Source organism: Leopardus geoffroyi, chromosome A2 (assembly GCF_018350155.1).
Source record: "Leopardus geoffroyi isolate Oge1 chromosome A2, O.geoffroyi_Oge1_pat1.0, whole genome shotgun sequence".
Classification (NCBI taxonomy): Eukaryota; Metazoa; Chordata; class Mammalia; order Carnivora; family Felidae; genus Leopardus; species Leopardus geoffroyi.
In genome coordinates, this window is record NC_059331.1 from 64,028,951 (window position 1) to 64,052,124 (window position 23,174).

Consider the following 23,174-nt stretch of genomic DNA (forward strand, 5'->3'; position numbering starts at 1 on the left):
TTGTTCTTTTGCATGGAACCAACTATTTATTTAACTGTTCTAGAAAATCTTGTCTTCTAACGAATTTCTCCTTTAACTGTTCTTTCCTCTCCTATCCCTAGATGTCCTTTTGGTCTTTTTGTCACTCTTTTAGCGTGATTATTAATTCTAATTATTTCTTCTCGATTAAAATTTAAAGCTGTGAATTTTCCTCTGACCATTGTTTTAGAAAATATTCCACTCGTATGGCTTCATTTATCGTTGTTGTTATTTTCCAGACATTTCACAATGTCATTTGATTTTTGTTCTCGGAAAGAGCTTTTATTGCGAAGTTCCAAATTATTATTTGATAATAATATTGTGATCCCTTCTGTTTTGTTATCTGCCTTTTCCTCATCCCTGCACTCGAGATCTGCCTCTCTCAGAGCTGACTTAGGTTTTTGCCTGTGATTCAGTCTTGTAGTCTTTTGCTTTAATAGTTGACCTTATCCATTCGTATTTATTGTATTGCTAGAGAATTTGTTTTATGTTCATGCTGTCCTCTCATTTTATGCTGTGCTTTCTTTCTTTTTTTTTTTTTTAATTTACTTATTTATTTAGAGAGAGAGAGAAAGAGAGCAGGGGAGGGACAGAGAAAGAGGGAGAGAGAGAATCCCAAGAAGGCTCTGCACTGTCAGTGCAGAGCCTGATGCAGGGCTCAAACTCACAAACTGTGAGATCATGACCTGAGCAGAAACCAAGAGTCAGACACTTAACCGACTGAGCCACCCAGGAGCCCCTATACTGTGCTTTCTAATGTAATGCTGGGACTCTCTTTGTTTTATTACCTCACTATATGGTCTCTTTTATTGTTTTTGTTGACTGCTTGTTTCTGTTTTCTGCATGGCTCCACGTTTCGTCTGATAATTTGGAGGGTTTTTAGCCTGTGTTTGCTTCTCTGGTTTCCTCTACAAATAAACTCTCTCTAACATGTAATCTATGTCTATATAGGGGTCATTCTAACTCCTCATTATAAACAATACTGAATTGTATATTCCCGATTCCACATACCATCCCTCTTTTCTTTTTAAATGGATCTTTCCATTTCATCTTTTTACCCCTAACATTTTGAGGGGGGGGGCAACATGGCACTGGCCCAGGGGTCAGAACTGGACATGGCCGGAGATTGGGTGTGATGTTTATCTCCAATCCTCACCAGCATCTGCGTTTGGGGCAGCATAACTCTCCTATATGCATGTTAAGTCCATTTGTAAAAGGAAAACAACTTCGAATTCTCCATGGTGTCATGTTTGATTTTGGTTTTTTTTTTGAGGAAAAACACATTATAATTTCTGAAAGACTAAAAACTTTAAATAATGCTATCAAATTGAAGGATTATCATCTTTTGGTTACTGTTTATCAACAGCTTATTAACCATAAAAGATGAAGCCACTTTGCTGACAGCTTTATTTTCAATGTATTATTTTTTATGATAGCGATTCTCAGTGCATTTTGAGACATGACATAGTAAAGTAACTTATACTTCTAACAGGAATTTTTTTTAAATCCCACTTTGAGAAACTAAGGATCCTAGTGAGTTTGCCTGCCCCTGCTTAAATATTCAAAATGTCAAGTAGGTAGAGAATAGTTGTACCAACATTCATAACTTGTCAATTTCTTGTACTTGGCATCGTTTTTAGTATTTCTTTACATGAAGATTCTGCATGTAATTTAAATAATCAGAGGTATCCAACGTTAGAGTAATTTGAACTATTTAATTTTTTTAAAGTTTACTTATTTTGAGAGAGAGAGAGAGCACAAGTAGGAGAGGAACAGAAAGAGAGAGAGAGAGAGAGAGAGAGAGAGAGAGAGAGAGAATCCCAGGCAGGCTCCACACTGTCAGTGCAAAGCCTGATGCGAGGCCTGATCTCACGAACTGTAAGATCATGTCCTGAGCCAAAATGAAGAGTCAGATGCTTAATCACATGAGCCACCCAGGCGCCCTTAATTTGAACTATTTAAAGTTGAAAGGCTCTTCCTGACAATACTTACCATGGAATCAGTAATGCACTAAAAAGATTTTGAATTCACTTACATATGGATATGTGTGAGGTATATTACAGATTATTATCCTATGATTTTGTGACACTCATATTTATTATCCTGCGTCTGTGAACTTACAGAACACCTTGCTTAACGTTTAACTGTGACCTGAGGCAGAGGTGAACCTTGTAAAGGGGTGCAGATGATCTGCAATTGTGCTTGTAATTTCCAGATAGTTCGTAAATGTGGACTGGGATTGGTCATCATGATGATGTATCAAAGGAAGGTCTGAGTGACGGTGGCATCGGTGAAAAGCAGAAGCCACCATTTATTCTTTATAAACAAGTCTTTGTTGTCTTAACTAATCTCCTTGAATAAACGATTAGGCTGGAAGATTGGCCCATGCTATGCACAAAAAATGTGTATGATTGGATGAGCCATTTTGTTGCCAGGAATTTGTAGCATTTTCTTGTGGGGAAGAAGGCAAAATCTTGGCAGCCTGAAAATATAATTTGGTATAATTTTACTGTTTGTAAAGGACTTTCCGTAATCAGATTTGTGGCTTCTCTCTCAGTCAGGTGCAGGGGGGAGGTAAAAGTGAATAAAAATCACGGTGTACATACCCCTGACGTGAATGTCTCTGTTCTCTTAGTCTTACGTGTACTTCTGTTGAATACTAACCAGAGGTTCCTGAGACAGCTCAGCTCCACTGGTGTCAGGGGGTAGAACACACGGTTGGTAAGTTTGTTCCATCATGAGCTCTCTGAAGATGTGCATAGTATTATCTCAATAAATGACCCACCCCCTTCATTTTGCGGGTGAAGTACCTGAGACCAGACAGGTGAAAGACTCAGTTATGTAGCTTGAAGTTAGTGGTGACTTAGTCTCTGATTCCCAACACTCGTTCTTTTCCTCCTTCTCCCTAACATTTGTGGAAGGAAGTAAAGGGAAAAATATGATGGGGCTAGTGATCAGCCTCATTCACTTACGGGTTTGATGGGAGGACGTTTAGAATAATTAGGAGTGTGGCCATTTACCTGGTTTATCTGTGACTGAACAGCCCTAATCTATTTGGAAGTCAGTATTAATCTTTTACGTTGGTTTTAAAGACTTGGCTTCTCACATGAATTATACTTATAAATATGCTCGTTATCTGTACTTATATTTCACACATCATTTGTATAAGGTGATAGATGATAAAATTTGTGGGGGATGTGTGTGTGAGTGTGTGTGTACATGTGTAGGTTTAAACCCAGGGAACGGACTTATTCAGAAAATGAGGTAAAAACATCTTACTGACCCACGTTTAAGAAACAAAACAACATTGAAAAAAAAATTAAAAAAAAAAAGGGGCGCCTGGGTGGCGCAGTCGGTTAAGCGTCCGACTTCAGCCAGGTCACGATCTCGCGGTCCGTGAGTTCGAGCCCCGCGTCAGGCTCTGGGCTGATGGCTCAGAGCCTGGAGCCTGTTTCCGATTCTGTGTCTCCCTCTCTCTCTCTGCCCCTCCCCCGTTCATGCTCTGTCTCTCTCTGTCCCAAAAATAAATAAACGTTGAAAAAAAAAAATTTAAAAAAAAAAAAAAAAAAAGAAACAAAACAACATGGTGGCATGGTAGTCTTTCTAAAACCATGTGCCGCCATTACAGAAGGGGCACATCCAGTCGCTGGGTTTGCTCACGGGCTCAGAAGCTTCCCCTGACACACGGCTGGTGTCCACAAGACACTGGGAGCCGCTCCTGGGCAATCCAGTTGTGAATTGGAAACCAGTTGTGAGAACAACTCTGCACTCACTCACCTGACGAAGGCTGCGGTGTGGGGTACGTTAGCGGGTAAACCCCGCAGTGAAGTGTGGATAGTGTCAGTAAAACATAAAGCAGTTCAAAGGCAGACAGGTTTAAAAATCTGACTGGGATGCAGGTCACCCCAGGGCCACTGAACACTTCTTTCTTGGCTCTTTTTAAACCCACTTCCGCAGCTCCGTGACCGCTGATAACGTAAAGGAAATTAGATACCCGAAAGGGAGTAGAACTCAGCTAAAATCTCTTCCAGTGTTGAAGCAGAGCTTGGCACAGGCCCTCACAGGGCTCCAAACATCTTATTAATTTTCAGAATTCCTTGATATGTTACATCATTAAATAAGGAGGAAAAAAAAAAGCTGGTCAGAGCTCGTCGCGTAAGAGTCACTTGAAGTTCATTTTTAAGTCAGATCCATGACTGAAAAATGTCTTGCTTTTCCAAGAGGCGCTGAAGCATGAAGCGTACAGAGTATTATGCCCTCCTTTATCAGGTCGAGATTACTGACCTGCAAGGGTGTGGAAACCATAAAATAGAGGAGAGTGTTTTCTAATAAACGTGTAAATGTGATTCCCCGTGGTCTTGGCATAGGAAATGTTTGGTTAGCATCGCTCGCGGATAGGTTAAGATTTATAACCTTGGGCTCCTCTCCTTCTGGGTCAGTGAGGGTGAACTCTGGCTTAGGTGTAGGGACCGGAGCTAACACACCAGAGCTAGAGAGGCCACGGCATGCTTTGACTTAACGTGTCTTTAATGCTGTTTGAAGGCTCAGCCCCACCGTGACTCAGTAGCCGCTGGTTGCTTTCCGCAGACGTTCTGCTAAACCACCCACAGTGATGGATGTCAGTGCATCATACACACGGTAGAACTGATAGGTATTTTATGTGCAAGATGTGAATGGGGTGATTTCTACTGACTCAGAGCAAATGCAAGCTCTTTACCCGCACAGCCGACAACAGACGTCCTGCTCTGAACGTAGAGGAGAAGCCCCTTCGTTCCACTCCGACGTGAAATTTTGTCCTTAATTTAAAAATGTTGCTCGTGTGTAACTAGAAATTAGGCAGTCGTCAGTGCACTGGGTGATGAGTAGGTCTGAAGACAGGAAGACATTGGATTCTTTCTAGTGTTAAATCCCTACACCCCCCAGCTGCCTTTATTAACCTGTTCTGAGTGTTTCACCTGTTCTGAAGCCCAGAGATACCTGCTGGGAAGGAATAAATGTGGGTGTGGGCATTGCAGGTGTCCTGGGGCCACCGAACCATAAAAAGGATAATTTAAATCTGTCTTCCATAGCTTTAAGTGGCTTGTGCTGTTTAAATATAAGTTTCACACATTTAAATTGTCGTAAAGCTAGTTGATTTGGGGAGGAACTGCTAGGAGACAAGGAAAACTCATTCCAGCGGAACCTGGAAAAACATCCTTAAACACGAAAAATTGTGCCAGGAGTTTTATAGATTAGCATGTACAGGTGAACAATTTTTGAAATGTAAACTTTTAGTTGAGATGTGTAGTAGCTAAAAATCCTAAGTGTAAGTTTTGATGAATTTTTATTATGACAGCCCACCCATATAAGCATCCCTAGGACCCAGATCATTGCCAGGACGCAGAAGCCCCATCATGAACTGTCTCTGTCAAGAGGCGTCCAAACTAAAGATAAGCACTGTAGTGACTTTCATCATCAGAGATTAGCCTGCTTGTAAATTTTATTCAGGGATGCCTGGGTGGCTCAGTTGGTTAAGCATCCAACTTCGACTCAGGTCATTGTCTCGAGGTTGGTGAGTTCAAGCCCCACGTCGAGCTCTGTGCTGATGGCTCAGAGCCTGGAACCTACTTATGATTCTGTGTGTGTCTCCCTCTCTCTCTGCCCCTCCCTACTCACTCTTTCTCTGTCTCTCTCTCAAAAATAAATAAACACTAAAAAATTTTAATGGAATCATATGGTGCATACTCTGTTTGCTATTTCCTGGCAGTATCATGTCTGTGGTATACAGCCATATCGTTTGTGCTGCGTGTTTGTTCATTTGGGTTGGTATTGACACACATATGCTATAGATGTTCCAGAACATTCATTGGTGAACACATGAAGACATTTATGTTGAGGAATGAAATTTCTTCCAGACAGTATGTGCTATTTAGCTGTTGCAGGTGCTGACACGCCATTCTGATGGATATAATTCATGCATATTCACACCAAGTGTAACAACAACCCAGTGGTTTTTAGTATAGTCACAAAACTGTAACTATTTCCAGTGTCTCATTCCCAAACATTTTCATCACTTTCAAAAGAGACCTTTTACTGTGAGCAGTCATTCACTGTTGTCCCTATCCCCCAGCCTTCACCAACCCTTAATTGCCTTCTTGTCTCTAAGGATGTGCCTATTTTGGACATTTCGTAAAAACGGAAACATACAATACGTGTGGCCTTTTGTGTTTAGTTTCTTTAGCTTGGCATATGGTTTTCAAAGTTTATTTGTGTCATAGCATGTATCAATACTTCCTTTTTAAGATTTTTTAAACATTTATTCCTTTTTGAGAGACAGAGAGACATGAGTGCTTTCTCGTGGATGTATGTTTTTGGATCTTTCGAGCAGACAGCTAGGAGTCGTCTTTGAGTCATATAGCAGGTATCTCTGAGGGTAGCAGCTGAGGCGCCACAAGCTATTTCTTTAAAGCAGCTGCACTCTTTTATGTTCCCGACTGTTTTATAGTCCACATCCTCACAAATATGTATTATTGTCCACCCATTTGATTATAGCCATCTTACTGGGTATGAGATGGTACTTCAGTGTGGTTGTCATTTGCATTTCCTTAATGGCTAATGGCGCTGACCATATTTTTTTCTTCCTTTTTTTTTAAATTTAAATTCAAGTTAATTGACGTACAGTGTAGTCTTAGTTTCAGGAGTAGACCCCAGTGATTCATCTCTTACATATGACACCCTCTGCTCATCCCTGCTTGTTGGGATGACCATATTTTTTTCTATGCTTGTTGGCTATTGGTGCATCTCTGGAGAAATCTATATTCGGACACTGTGCCCATTTAAAAAGTTGGATTATTTGCATTTTTATTATTGAGTTGTACGTATTATCTATATATTCCAGAATAACTACATTATTAGATAAATGATTTACAAAAAATTCTTCCATTTGTATAAGCTGCTTTTGTACTTTTTGATGTTCTTTTAAAAACACAAACATTTAAAATTTTGATGATGTGCGAGTTGTCTGCCTTTTTTTGGTATTTTTTAAATCTTTATTGACGAATAATTGACAAATAAAATTGTAAGCCATTTAAAGTGTACTGGTGATGATTTTATAGACCTATTCATTGTAAAAGGAGTCCTTCCATCTAGCTAATTAACCCATCTGTCACCTGGCATAATTTTAAATTTCTTTTTAAAAAGTTTTCCTTTTCCGGTTTTATTGAGACATAATTGGCCTACCGTATGTGTTTAAGGTGTATAGTATTCTGATTTAATTTACATCTATCGTGAAATGACCACAGTAACTTTAGTTAGCATCCAGCATCTCATATAGACCCAAAAAAAAAAAAAAAAAGAAAAAAGAAAGAAGAATGTTTTCCTCCTTGTGATGAGAAGTCTTAGCTCTGGTCTCCTTACAACAAGCCGACGCACCGCACAGCGGTGCTAGCCCCGGGCGCCATGTTGCACCTTCCATCCCTGGTCTTCTGTGTCTTACACATGGACGATTGGGCTTTTCCTTCGATTTCCCTGCTCCCACCCCACCTCTGGCACCCACTAATTTGGTCTCTTTCTACGTGAGTTTGTTTATTTTTTCTTTTCCTTTAAGATTCTACATATAAGTGACATTACAATGTCATGTAGTGTTTCTTTTTCTCATACGTATGTGTGTGTGTGTGTGTGTGTGTGTATAAAATCTCACAACTTCTTTATGCATGCATCTGTTGATGGGCACCTAGGTTGTTTCCATGCTGTCAGTAATGCCACAGCGAATTTAGGGGCATCGACATCTCTTTGACATAGTGTGTTCGTTCCCTTCGGATACATTTGTGGAAGCAGAATTGCAGGAACATAGGGAAGGTTCTATTTTTAATTTTTGAGGAACCTCCATACTGGTTTCCACAGTGGCTGCACCAGTTCGCATTCCCACCCACGGTGCCTAGGGGTTTCGTTTTCTCCACATCCTGGCCAACACTTGTCTCTTGTTTTTTGATGACATCCATTCTGACAGGTGTGAGATGATACCTCATTGTGGTTTTGACTTGCCTTTCCCCGATGATGAGTGCTGTTGAGCATCTTTCCATGTGTCTGTTGGCCGTCTGGATGTCTTCTTTGGAAAAAAGCGTGTTCAGTTCTGTCAGGTTTTTAATTGGATTTTTTTTTTTTTTTTTGCTATTGATTTTTGTGAGTTCTTTGTGTATTTTGGCTAATCCCCTTATCAGGTACATGGTTTATAAATATACTCTCCCATTCTATAGGTTTTCCTTTCATTTTGTAAATGATTTCTTTGGCTGTCCAGAAGCTTTTTAATTTTTTTTTTTTAATTTTTTTTTTCAACGTTTATTTATTTTTGGGACAGAGAGAGACAGAGCATGAACGGGGGAGGGGCAGAGAGAGAGGGAGACACAGAATCGGAAACAGGCTCCAGGCTCCGAGCCATCAGCCCTGAGCCTGACACGGGGCTCGAACTCCCGGACCGCAAGATCGTGACCTGGCTGAAGTCGGACGCTTAACCGACTGCGCCACCCAGGCGCCCCAGAAGCTTTTTAATTTGATCTAGTCCCACTGCTTTATTTTTGCTTTTGTTGCCTTTGCTTTTGGTGTCAAATCTCAAAAATTATCGCCAAGACCGATGCCTAGAAGGTTCACCCCTATGCTTTCTTCTAGAAAGTTTACAGTTCTGGGTCTTACATTTAGTTTGTAATCCGTTTGAGATGATTGCTGTTTGTGATGTAAGGTAAAGCTCAGTTTCATTCTTCTGCATGTGGTTTTTGTTTTCCCAGCACTATTTATTGAAGAGACTGTCCTTTCCCCATTGTGTATGCTTGACTCCTTTGTTGTAAATTAACTGGGCATATAAGCACGTGTTTCTTTCTGAACTATGTATTCTGTTCCACTGATCTAGATGTCAGTGTTTATGCCAATACCATACTGTTTCCATGACCTCAGCTTTGTCACATAGGCTGTATCTGGAAGCATGAAGCCTCCAGTTTTGTTCTTTTTTGTAATTGCTTTGGCTATTCGGGATCGTTTGTGGTTCCATACAATTTTACGATTGTTTTTGTCCATTTCTATGAAACACGTCATCGGAATTTCAGTATGGAGTGCACCGAGTCTGAAGATCGCTTTGTGTAGTGGGGACATTTTAACCATATTAATTTTTCATTGGAAGAATCCATAAGCATGGAATATCTTTCCATTTATTTGTGTTTCCTTCAATTTCTTTCACTGATGCCTTCTAGTTTTCAGCGTACAGATCTTTTCCCTCCTTGGTTAAACTTATTCCTGTTTTTTCTTTTTTAATGCGGTTGCCATTGGGATCATTTTTTGTTTCATTTCTCTCTCTGATAGTTCATTGTTGGCGTATAGAAGCAAAATTGAATTTGGTATGCTGATTGTGTAGCCTGCAGACTTAGTAAATTCACGTATTCGTTATAACCTTTTTTTTTTGGTGGAGATGATAGCCTCTATCTTGTCTTTTGTCACTTATGTTTTTTATGTCATATCTAGAAACTGTGGCCTGACATCAGAAAGCTTAATGCATTTGTTTTCTTCTGAAAGTATTATAGTTTTGTCTTTTACATTTAAGACTTTGATCCATTTTGAGTTGATTTTTATATATTGGGTGAGGTGTAGGGGTCTAAATGTTTGGAATATAATTTATAGTGTTCCCTTAGAAACCTTTGTATTTCTGTAAGGTTGGTAATAATATCCTCTCTTTCATTCCTTATTTTAGTAATTTGAATTTTTTCCCCTTTTTTTAATTAATTAATTTTTGGGGGTTAGTCTAGCCAAAGGGTTATAAATTTTACTGATTTTCTCTATTGTTTTATTTTTCTACTTTTTGCAATTTTTTTGTTTCTAATTTTATTTCCTCCCTTTTAATTGCTTTAGGTTTAGTTTACTATGCTTTTAGGGGATTTTGCTACACCTTTAAAAAATTACTGAAGAGGAATGGTTATATTACTGCTTTGAAGTCTTGTTTAAATCTTGTTTCTTATTTAATACAAACAGTTTACACCTTTCCTACAGGCACTCTTTAGCTGAGTGCTATGATTTTTGGTATGTTGTCATTTTTATTGTATTCATCGCGAAGTATTTTCTAATTTTCAAAAACCAGTTCTTCTTTGATCTCTTAGTTATTTGGCGGCATGTTCTTTAATTTGCACATATTCATGGTCCCCTCAAATTTCTTTCTGTTGCTGATTTCTCGTCATTTCACTGCAGTCAGAGAATGTATTTTATAGGATTTCAGCCCCTTACAACGCACCGAGACTTGTCTCATGAAGTGACAAATGTTCAGTCCTGGGAAATGTTCCACATGCAGCAGAGAAGACCGCATGTGCCGCCATTGTTGGGGTGGGGGGTGGGGGAGGGGGGGTTCTCCAAACGTCTGTTGGGTCCGGTTTGCTTATAGTGTTGTTCAAACATCCTGCAGCCGTCTTGGTGTTCTGCCCAATTTTTCTATCCATTACTGAACATGACGTATTGAAGACTCCCAACTATTACTGTTGTATTGTCCACTTCTTACTTTACCTTGTCAGGTGTTCTTCCTGTGTAATGGGACTGGGTTCCAGGATGAAAACTTGTGGGCAATTGTTATGTCTTCCCAAGGAAGTAATGCCTTTATCATTATAAAAGTCACTGTGTGTTTCTAGTGTCGAGTTTTATATCATTACAGTCGATTTTGTCTGTTTTGAGCATAGCCACTCCGACATTATTTTGGAGACTGTGTGCATGGTGTACCTTTTCTCTTTTTATTGTCCTAAAACAAACATGACGTAAAGGTTTTCATCTTACCATGTTTAAGAGGATAGTTCAGTGTTAAGTACAGGACCCTCAGAGATATTGCGGGTGGGTTCTAGACCACCGCAATACGAATGTCGTAACAAAATAAGTCAAGTGAATTGTGGTCTCCCAGTGCATGTAAGAGCTGTATTTATGGGGCACCTAGTTGGCTCAGTCAGTTAAGCGTCCAACTTCGGCTCAGGTCATGATCTCAATCTCGTGGTTCCTGAGTTCAGGCCCCACGTCGGGCTCTCTGCTGTCAGCACAGAGCCTGCCTCGGATCCTTTGTTCCCCTCTCTCTCTGCCCCTTCCCCGCCTGAGTGCACATGCACGTGCTCTCTCTCTCTCAAAAATAAACATTAAAAAATAAGAGTTATATTTACATTATGCTGTATCTGTTAAGTGCACAAGAGCATGATGTCTAAAAAGTGTATTTTTAATTAAAAGCACTTTATTGCTAAAAATGCTAGGCATCATCTGAGCTTTCAGCAAGTCATAATCACTGATCACAGATCACCATAACATTTTTGAGAGAGAGGGAGAGAGAGAGAGAAAGCGCACAAGTTGGGGAGAGAGAGGGAGAGAGACTCCCAGGCAGCCTCCCCACTCAGTGCAGAGACTGACACAGGACCCGATCACATAACCCTGGGATCATGGCCTGAGCCGAAGTCAAGACACTCACCCGACTGAGCCACCCAGGCGCTACAGCCATAACAATTATAATAATAATGCAGAAGTTTGAAGTATCATGAGAATTACCGAAACGTGGCACAGAGAGACAGGGCACAGAGAGTCTTGCCCAACGCCGGGCTGCCACAAACCTTCCATTTGTAAAAAGCACAGTATCTGCGAAATGCAGTGAAACGAGGGAAGCTGGCATATCCACTCGGCGCGGCCATTCCCGGGGGCCCTTCGGTCTCGGGGCCCTGGAACTCTGTACCCATTCAGCCACACGCAGATCCCTTCTGTCCCCGCTGGGTGGCTGTCGCCAGTCTCTCTCCCCGTGGTTTGGACTCCTTACATCATATAAATGAAATCGTACAGTATTTGCCTTTTTGTGATACGTTCATCTCACTGAGCAGAGTGTCCTCAAGTCTGATCCATTTTGTAGCAGGCGTCAGAATTTCTCCCCTTTGTCCATCTGTTGCACAACTAAGCCCGAAGTTTGTGTTTCTTCTCCTACGACTCCTTGACATGGACCCTCCTCTCTCACCATGCTGTTGTCTCATGTGTCTGTCCCTCTGCCTGCCTCCTCCTCTCTTCCTCTTCTCTGTGCCCACAGAGGTCCTACCCTTTGGATCGATCTCCCCCAGAGAGTCCCATCCACATCTCCTTTGGATGAGTGAGGGTGACCCCCTGTCCCACTTCGCCTGAATGGAGGGGTTTCTCAGTTCGTGACACTTCTCGCCCTTTGTAAACCAGGACACTTGGCCATGCCGGTGAAGCCGGCTCAGCTCACTGCAAGCCCAGCAAGCGTCCAGCTGTCTTGTCCTCTTTGTTCTCTCCACTGTCCCCTCCTCCGCTGTAGACGTGCCTCCTCAAGACAAGGTCCCGTATCCATGAAGTCTGGGCTTTGTGTTGTTGCTTGTGGAGTGAACGTGTGATGGAGCACAGACTCCCAGGGAGCTTGGTGGAGGAGGACTCCTATCCCCAGCGGGCAGAAGGGGAAGCGAATCCATCAGAGGGCACCCCCCTGAAGAAGCCCATGAGCGAAACTCGTGGCCTGAAAAAGACCGAAACCCTGACCCACGAAAGCCTGATCGCTTGTTTTGCTTATTTTTTTTTAATTCAAATCTAATTAACACATGGTGTTATATTAGCTTCAGGTGTACAGTAGAATGATTCAATAACTGCATATAATTCTCAGTGCTCATAAAGACAAGGGCACTCTTCACACCCCATCTGTCGATCTCATACCCTACCTCCCTACCACCTCCCCTCCGGCAACCATTCGTTTGTTCTCTGTATTTAAGAGTCTGGCTTTTTGTCTTTTTTTGTGCGTTCACTTCTTTTGTTTCTTCAACTCGACATCTGAGTGAAATCATGCAGTATTTGTCTTTCTCTGGCTGACTTCTTTCACTTGGCATTATATTCTCTGATCCGATCCACATTGCTGCAGATGGCAAGAATTCATTCTTTTTTATGGTTGAGCAATATTCCATCGTGTGTATATTCCACATGTTCCCCTGTGGATGGACACTTGGGCTGCTTCCATATCTTGGCTGTTGTAAATAATGCTGCAGTAAACATGGGAATTAGTGCTTTCCTTTTCTTTGGATGATTAGACAGTAGTGGAATTCATAGATCATATAGTAATTATACTTCTAATTTTTTTAAATGTTTACTTATTTATTTTTGACAGACAGAGAGAGAGAGAGACAGCACGAGTGCAGGGGAGGGGCAGAGAGAGATGGAGAGAGAGAGAATCCCAAGCAGACTCTGCTCTGTCAGCACAGAGTCCATGTGGGGCTCGGACTCATGAACCGCGAGATCATGACCTGAGCCGAAATCAAGAATCAGACGCTTAACCTACTGAGCCATCCAGATGCCTCTAAATTTCTTTTTATCTAATAAATAATGTCCAACTTTCCACCAGACATTACAAGACACAGGGTGCCTGGATGGCTCAGCGGGTTAAGCCTTCGACTTTGGCTCAGGTCATGATCTCACAGTTCATGAATTTGAGCCCCGCATTGGGCTCTATGCTGACATCTCGGAGCCTGGAGGCTGCTTCGGATTTCGTGTCCCCCCCCCCCCCGCCACCCCCGCACATGCTCTTTCTCTGTCTCTTAAAAAATGAATACATATTAAAAAAAATTACAAAAGAAAAGAAATTACAAGACAAGCTGAAAGACAAAACACACGTTCCATAGAGACAAAAATGGCATTAAAACCAGACCCAGCCATGGCAGATTGTGAAGTATCACAATGGGAGTTTATAATAACTCTGACTGATGTGCTAAGGACTCTAATGGGGACAGTAGACAACATGTGAGAAGAAATGGGCACTGTCAGCAGGGAGATGGACACTGGAAGAGTAGAGGTGCTGTCAGTAAAAAGGAAAACTGTAGAGACCAGGATGACAACAAACATGAGACGGGCTCAGCATTAGCTGGATGCCGCTGAGGAAGGAAGCACTGAACCTGTGAACGGGTTACCAGATACTTTGAAAACTGAAGTGCAGAGAGAAAACAGGAATGAAAAGGTGGAACGGACTGTCAGGGATCGTGACAGGGACGACACATGGCCTATGTGCCCAATGGTATCCCCAGAAGGAGTCCAAAGGAGAAAGGGACAGAAGAAATAGCTGAATAATGACGGCACTGGTTTTCAAAATGTGTGACAACTCCCGAAGTGCGGAATCCGAAAGTCCACAAACCACCAAAGAAGACAAATACCGAAAAACCGACACGTGATCATGTGATGTCCAAGCTGTAGACATTCAAAGACAAATTCTCGAAGGAGGCTGGCATGGGGGACAGATACCTTACCTACAGACTTACCAGAAGCCATGGAAGAAAGAAGGCAGGGAGTGGAGTGTTTAAAAGCATTCAGAGAAAAATTACCACGCCCTAGAATTCTGAACCCTGTGAAATGATCTTTCAAAAGTGAAGGAGACATCAACACAAAATGAATTTGTTGCCAGCAGAACTGTCTTGAAAGAAATGTTGAGAGAAATGGGGCACCTGGGTGGCTCAGTTGGTTGAATGGCTGACTTCAGCTCAGGTCATGATCTCGCCATTCCGAGTTCAGGCCCCACATCGGGCTCTGTGCTGACAGCTCAGAGCCTGGAACTTGTTTTGGATTCTGTGTCTTCCTCTCTCTCTCTTTCTCTCTCTCCCCCTCCCTCTCCCTCTCTCTCTGCCCCTCCCTCACTCATGCACATACGTGTTCTATCTCTCAAAAATAAACATTAAAAAGAAATTAAAAAAGAAATGTTGAAAGAAGGAAAATAATGTAGGTTGGAAAGTCAGATTTACATAAAGAAAGGACGAACATTAGAGAAGGAGTAATTGAAGATAAAAAATCTTTCCTATTTATTCTTCTTCATTGATTTGTTATTTCTTCATTGATTTTAAATAGTTTGTTTAAAACAATAACAGCAAGTTCGTATCTGGTGATTGTGGCCTATGGCTGAGTGACATGAATGGTGGAAATCCAATTGGGAATGGAAGGGGGAATTGGGAATTCTCTGCTCTAAGATGCTTCCACTGGGGCACCCCAGTCGCTCTGTGGGTTGAGTGTTCGACTCTTCATTTCAGCTCGAGTCATGATCCCAGGGTTGTGGGATTGAGCCCCTTGTTGGGCTCTGTGCTGAGGATGGAACCTTCTTAAGATTGTCTCTCTTTCTCCCTCTGCCCCTCTCCCTCCACTCCTCTCTCTCTCTTTCAAAAAAAAAAATAGGTACTCCCAGGTCATTTTTATTTGCAAGGGGACTTGAAACAGTTATAAATGTATCTCGTGAACCACAGAACAACCAATACAAATTTTTAAAAAGAAATACAACGTAGTCCAGGAAAGGAGAGAAAATGAAGTCGTATACAATGTTCAACTAAAAGCAGATAAGGAAGAAAAAGAGTGAGAAACAAGGAGAACAAATAGAAAATTGTTACTATAATCCAAGTGTGTCAAACATCACTGTAAATGTACTGGTGTAAACGCACCAATTGATAGAAACTACCAGAGTGGATGAAGAGACAAGACCCAACTATATGTTTTCTAAAAGAATCCACTTTAAATGTAAAGACCCGGATGGATTAAAGGCAACGGGGAAAAGAAAGATACGCTGTGCTGACATGAATGCATAGAAAGTTGGAGTGTCCCCGTGAATTTCAGAGCAAGACAAAGGGCAAAAAGAAGTTGTTAGGAATAAAGTGGGATATTGCATAATGATAAAGGAGTCAGTTCTCCAGACCCAGATGTGTGTAAACCCCACCCCAGCGTGTCAGAATCTGCGAGGATGGGACGGTGGACCCAGAGAAGTGGGGGACATCAGTGCTCCCCTTTGAGGGACTGACAGATCCATCAGGCAGAAAATGAGTCAGGATACAGTTGAACTAACGGGCACATTAGTCAGCTGGGTCCGAAGACGTCTATAGGATACGTTGTGCAACAACAGTGGTGTATGCGGTCTGTTTGGGCTCACATGGGTGATTCATCAAGATGGACCACATTCGGGGCTCCTTAGAAATGTGACAGTACAAGTCATGCAAAATGCGTTCTCGGATGACATTAGCATTAAGCTAGAAATAACAGAAAGGCAGCTGGAAAATCCTCAGATATTCAGGGATTAAACAACGCACTTCTAATTAACGCATGACTCAAAGACTAAATTGGACTCCATTAAAATAAAAACAAAATCTGCTCAGGGCAGAACACTTCTAAGGGCGTGAAAACACAAATCCCAGATGGGCAGAGAATATTTGCAAAGCACGCATCTGATACAAGACTTGTATCCAAAAGATACAAAGAACCCAACAATAGAAAAATAAACAACCCGATTAGAATATGGTCAAAAGGTGTGAATGGATACCTCGCTAAAGATACAGATGGCACATGAAGAGACGTGCAGTGTCACATGTCACTGGGGAATTTCAAATTTAAGCAATATATACACGTCTATTAGAGTGCCAGAAATCCCAGACGCTGTCAGTGCCAGAAGCTGGGGACGAGGTGAAGCTATATTGGAAATGCTCGTGGTACAGCCACTACCCAGGACGGTTTGTGAGTTTCTCGCAAAGCTAAAGCATAGTCTTACGATAGCCTGAAGCAATCCTCCTCCTAGGTATTTATTGAGATGATTTGAGAACTTATGTGCACACACACACACACAAAACCAAACAACCCAAAAACCCTGTAGGCTAATGCTTACAGTAGTGTTATCAATAGTTGTCAAAATTTGGAAGCAACAGAGGTACGCTTCAGTAAGTGAATGGATAAACAAACTGGGGTGCATCTAAACAATGGAATAGGGGCGCCTGGGTGGCTCAGTCAGTTAAGCGTCCGACTTCGCCTCAGGTCATGATCTCACAGTCCGTGGGTTTGAGCCCCGCGTCAGGCTCTGTGCTGACAGCTCAGAGCTTGGGGCCTCTTTCGGATTCTGTGCCCCTCTCTCTCTGCCTCCACCCAGCTCGTAATCTGTCTCTCTCTCAAAACATAAACGTTAAAAAAACAAAATTGGAACTCTATAAGTTAGAAAAAAATTCCCTCCCTCTTCCTTTTATGTTGTAATCTTATTTTTTCTCCTCTTCCTTTTTTGTATGGTTCTTCTATCTTTCTACCTAATGGTCACAGAATGAGAAAAATGGTAGACTGACAAGCGTAAGGTGGAGTTATTGGAACTGGCCCTTTAGTGAACTCCGGGCTCGCAGTAACACATGGGCTTCCATTTTAGCAGCCGTAAAAGGGTGGTGATGATTTTTTTTTCTTTTAATAACTGCTGTGTGCATTTCTACCAGTAAAAGGAAATAGAATGAAGTACAGATTTGTGCTGTAACGTGGGTGAGCCTCTGAAGCTTCATGCGGAAGTCATATATTGCATTGTTCAGTTTTATAAACTACCCACCAGGCAAATCCACAGGAACGAAAAGCCAGGGGCTGGGGGGAGAGTGGAATGAGGAGTGACCGATTTGTGGGTACAGAGTTTCCTCTGGGACCCCGGGTTTTCATTTGCAGTATTTTTTCATATGTTCAATGAGAGATGGATAAGCTATGCTAAAAATGTACTTTTTAAAAACCTGAATCTGAATGATAGTTAGCCATTGATTCATGTTTTTAAAAATTTTTTTAATGTTTATTTATTTTGGACCTAGAGAGAGAGAGTGCACGAGCAGGGGAGGGGCAGCTAAAGAGAGGGAGACACAGAATTGGAAGCAGGCTCCAGGCTCAGAGCTGTCAGCACAGAGCCCGACACAGGGCTTGAACTGACGAACCACGAGATCATGACCTGAGCCAAAGTCGGACGCTTAACCAACTGAGCCACACAGGCGCCCCCCATCCATAAGGAATTCTCATAAATTGTTTTGGTGGGGAAATAATTGTTATGATAGCCATTTATTAAGCATGCCGTATGCCTCCTACAGAGCTCTGTGCTTTCTGTATTTTTTTTTTTTAACATAAAAAGCAGTCGTGGCCTCAGAGCCACGCCTGGGCACGTGGGTTGCTACCCATTCATCGAACCATTTATGCTAAATTGATTAGTTGCATTGTATGAACTGCAGTGAACTTCTCTTTGATGAACCAGGTTGGAGAACCGGATGATGTGTGTCTGGGGAGCCGAATTATCTGGACTGTGCTGCTGTTTCTCATTGCAGAGAGACCGTGGATCTGTCTTTGGCGGGCGCCGCAGGTGTTCGCATGGGCTACTGTCCGCAGCAGGACGCCCTGGACGAGTTCCTGACTGGTTGGGAACACCTCCGTTATTACTGTACCCTCCGCGGGGTTCCCAACTCCTGCATTTCTCAGGTAAGTCTCCCTGAGGTTTTCCAGGAAAGCCTCCCGCTGAGCTATGCTCGGCGAACACCTCTGGTCCCAGCACAGCCCTCTGACCCGATAGATAAATGATAAACATGCCTGAAAGATGTTTCCGATCTGATTACACGGAAGGAAACGCAGTCACGATGGTTGTGTTGTTTTCAGTTACATACTGAAAATAGAGATCTGAGTGCGCAAGTCACTTGGGGTTAAGGGTGACATCATTTGCAACTTTGTCTCCTCTCCAAGTGCCTTTCAAGTTTCCTGGACTGTTGCTTTCATTCGGGAACAGAGCTCATAGACCCGCTGCCGGGACTTACAGAGAAGGGTGCAGAAAGTACAGAAAGAAGGCCAGTGGGGTGGGGGGGACTGGGACGTCAGGAGGAGGACTTCCTGGTGAGCGGGCTGACACCTGCCAGCCTGACTCCTTCCCGGGTGGGCTCCAGAAGATGGAGAAGTGCCAGAGACTGCAGATCACCCCCTTCCTCCGTCTCTGTGGGAGGAGGGGGTGGACGCAGCCCCGAGAACGCAGGAGGCCTTTGTGCAGTGGTCAGCCAAGCCAAGCTGACAGCCTTGATCGACAACTCAGAGGACGTGCCAGGTGGAAGCTGCTGGAACGGCAGGTGCTTGAGGCGCAGTTTTCCTTTTCCTGCTCCTTGCAGGGATTCTGGAATGCTCCTTGCATTCCCGGATTCTGAACAAGGAGCAGAAGTAAGCGGCTTTTGCGGTGCGTTTGCGACGTGATTCTGCAGGGAGGGAGCATCCCAGAATTCACAGGAGACAAAACTAACAGCCTCACCTTCCCTGGTCCATGAAAATTCACTCGAGCGCTGTTCTGTCATCTTCTTCAGCCTTCTTCTCTTACCAATGTTCTGTAAGTTAACAGCAAGTAAAGCAGAAGCCTTCCTGGTCCTCGAGGACCCGGGTCCTTTCACCCACCCGCCACCATCAGGAAGCAAGGACAACGGGCCGCCCCTGGCGGCCTGCTCATCTGTACAACTGTTGAGATCCGGGACTCATCAGAGCTCAGTCTTTAAAAGGCGTTTGTCTCTGTCAGCTCCCCTGGGTTCATGTTTGATTGAGGAGGGAGATGCTTGGCGAACGCCACAAGCTGGCCCCTTTGCCGTCCCGGGGGAAATGCACGCTTGGAAAAGTTCTTGCCAATAGAGTGAGGCCTGGCGCTGCCCGTCATGCGGGGCGATTCCCTCCTGAGTGTCGGCGGTCTTCCAGACTCCTCTTCCTGAGCCCCCTCCACAGAGAGAAGTTATCATAACGGTGGCCGATGAGGAACTGTCTTCGTTTCCTTCCCGAAACCGCGAGAGAGGATTATTGCTTGCCCCGAGCTTTCCAAGACGTCAGCACGTGTTCCCGGAGGACGTGGCTCCCTTTAGGGCAACCCTCCCTCTCCTATAAACTTTAGAAATGCGGGAAATCTAGAGCAAGCGTCCCCGTTCTAACGCACCTGTCGCCAGGTGACCAGAAGGGATTATTGTTATTGTTATTGTTAAATAACAGAAAACAAGACTTTTAGCCAACACTTCAGTATTTATTTTAAGTATTTCACAGCAGCCATATGAGGTAGAAAGGTTGCAAATGGGGAAGCCGAGAGGCAGGTAGCCGAGACCCGCCTCAGCTAGAATGGCTACAATGGGGAGGGGTTTTCTTTTGAAATCATAGAAACCAGCTCCAGAGTAAGTGTCCTTTTGTTTTCAATTTTTTTAAGTTTGTTTATTTATTTTGAAAGAGGAAGAGAGAGAGGGAGGGGCAGAGGGAAAGAGAGAATCCCCAGCAGGCTCCCCACTGTCAGCACAGAGGGCTCGAACTCATGAGCCTTGAGATCATGACCTGAGCCAAAATCAAGAGTCCGTCGGTTGAGCGTCCGACTTCGGCTCAGGTCACGATCTCACGGTTTGTGGGTTTGAGCCCCGCGTGGGGCTCTGTGCTGACAGCTCCGAGCCTGGATCCTGCTTCGGATGCTGTGTCTCCCTCTCTTTCTGCCCCTCCTCTCCTTGCTCTCTGTCTCTATCTCTCTCTCTCAAAAATAAATGAAGAAAAAGAATTAAAAAAAAAAAGAGATGCCCAACTGACAGAGCCCCCCAGGTGCCCCCAGAGTACGTGATCAGAGTTCCTGATTAAGACGCTATCCTGATGCTGAGTAACATGCCAGCTGCTTGTCGAAGATGACGGAATTTCTTGTTCGCTGAATGGCTGGGTCTTCCTTTCTATGCCCCTTGCTAGCTAAGGAAGTGGCAACTGTGTGGAGTAACCTTGTGGCCCCTTAGCCCAAGGGGCTTCCTTTACACATCTCCCTCAGGGCTGGAGCTGCCCCCAGGGGGGGCCTCACCTCCCAGACTCCCAGCCGGGGTGTTGATCTTTTCCTGGCCTGTCTGCCGCTCACCTCGGTTCTCTCCCCCGGGCTGACGTCCACCTGTACGGTAACCTGGGCAGCCACAGTTGTGTCCACTGTGATTCCAGAGGCCCCCTTGTGCCTGCGGGAAGCCCCTCCTGAGAGCCCACCGCACCCCTCCCACCCCTGCCTCCCCCCCCCACCCCCCCACCGCCTCGGCACCCAAGCTGGTCTGCATCCCAGGGTCCCAGCTCACATATAGCCCACTCTTGGATCTTCTGCGTATAGTCCCCTTCCTCCCCCTGCAAACTTCCAGAAGTTCCATTAGATGGGAAAGAGAGGCTGTCTTCATTTGGCTCAAATTGAGGCTTGGTGTAACGGTTTTCAGTTTCTCCCCATTGTCCACACACCTCTTAGGTTTTTTTTTTGGACAGGGATCATATTCGAACCTGAATTCAATGAACCTGATGTTTAAAAAATACATTGGGTTATAGCAAAAGGATCCAGGAGACAGGGGTTCTGGCATGCTAGACATGTTCTAGCATGGATCCAGGAGACATGTTCTGGCATGCTAGACAAACGGGGATGATAATTTAAGGGTTATTGTGATACCCAAACTGCCAAACCCTGGTGCTGATGGGGATGAGGCCTGGGGTTTCGTAGTTTGGGACGGAAGGGGCAGAGAGCCCTTCGCCGCAGTGCTGTGACACTACCCGCAGGTCCCATCAGGGGAGCCCCCCGCTGTGTCTCAGCACCTACTGTTTGCTCCACGACACGCTTTTTATCCTGGAAGTTTCTTCCACTCGCACACAGTTTTCCTAGAGGGAGCTAGAAGTTACGGCAGGAGGAACGGGGACCTGGAGGAAAGTCGGGGTGGGGTTGGAAGAAAGGCTTTCTGTCCTAAATCCTGGGCCCCTTTTTCCTTCTTAGTTTGATCTTTACTGTCACAGGAAACTTTGATTTGGCCGTCAGTGTGGTAGAGGAAAGAATTTTGCTTGTAAGCGAACTAATACGTATGTGGACCTCCGGGCGGTTTATTTTGGGTTAGATGATCCTTACAAAGATGTACTGAGTGTGGGTCACGATCACACACCGGGCATATAGGATGAATGAATCGCACACTCTGGACTTAAATGGAGTACAACTTAGAACTTTATGGGAGAGGGGCACCTGGGGGGCTCAGTCGGTTAAGCGTCCAGCTCTTGATTTTGGCTCAGCTCATGAGCTCACGGTTTGTGAGACCCAGCCCCACGTCGGCCTCTGCACTGACAGTGGGGAGCCTGCTTGGAATTCTCTCTCTCCTTCTTTCTTTCTGCCCCTCCTCTGCTTGTGCTCTTCCTCCCACCCCCACCCCCACAAATAAACTTAAAAAAAAAAAGAACACTATGCGAGAGAAATACATAATAGCAGAAAGAGAGAATCTTTAAGCTCAATACATTTTGGGGTTGACATGGTATTTTGCTGACCACAATTCCTAGGGCATCCCGGGATTGAACCCAATGTATTTGTTCTATGTCTTCTGGACTCTTCCCTGGCCCTGGCATCCAGGATCTGTCAGTTGCATTGTTTAGCCTTTTGTGAGCTTGGAAAAACAGGACCTACGTTTCCTGGTTCCAGAAAAATAAGCCATCGTAGTTAGATGGGCTCATTCAGAAATTCTCTGCATTCCCTTGACTTACACTGTTAACTAGACCAGTCCTCAACATTCTTAATTCTTTTGGTGTTATTGTGTGGCTGCACAAATAAAGCTGTGGAGTGGTTTATGTGGGGGGTTTCCTTGGGAGGCATCAATGTTGTCCCAATATTTTAAAAAATGTTTTTTTTTTTTTTTTCAACGTTTATTTATTTTTGGGACAGAGAGAGACAGAGCATGAACGGGGGAGGGGCAGAGAGAGAGGGAGACACAGAATCGGAAACAGGCTCCAGGCTCTGAGCCATCAGCCCAGAGCCCAACGCGGGGCTCGAACTCCCAGACCGCGAGATCGTGACCTGGCTGAAGTCGGACGCCTAACCGACTGCGCCACCCAGGCGCCCCTAAAAAAATGTTTTTTAATGTTTACTTCATTTTTGAGAGAGAGAGAGACAGACAGAGCACGAGTGGGGAAGGGGCAGAGAGAGAGGGAGACACAGAATCCGAAGCAGGCTCCAGGCTCCGAGCTGTCAGCACAGAGCCTGACGTGGGGCTTGAACTCACAAACCATGAGATCGTAACCTGAGCCAAAGTCGGACGCTTAACCGACTGAGCCATCCGGGTGCTCCTGTGCCAGTATTTTTAGACATTCTCAATATTTCATCACTGACACTATTATTATTATTATCCCAACTTTTATGCACTTATTAAAAAAATACATTTGGTAGTTCATATCATTTATTCAAAAATGTATTTGATGTAGTTATTTTATTTTTTACTTTTATTTAGTTTATCCTATGTTTCATCAGTTGTTGAGGACACAGAGTTTTCCCCACATCTCCTAGATTTGAATGAAGATATGATCTTGGCCAGTTTGGTTATATGGTGGTACATAAGCAAGCGAAACTGACGTAGTGCGTTCATGGCTCTGTGGTTGCCAGA

General features: G+C 43.8%; 1 protein-coding gene across 1 annotated transcript in view; it reads left to right on the forward strand.

The window, feature by feature from the left end:
- The window catches only part of ABCA13 (ATP binding cassette subfamily A member 13), a 402,236-nt gene that overhangs the window by 337,453 nt on the left and 41,609 nt on the right, over positions 1-23,174 (forward strand). The window contains exon 56 of the mRNA XM_045494253.1: positions 18,096-18,246. Within this exon, the coding sequence (XP_045350209.1) occupies positions 18,096-18,246 (151 nt within the window). The remainder of the gene's footprint in view (positions 1-18,095; positions 18,247-23,174) is intronic.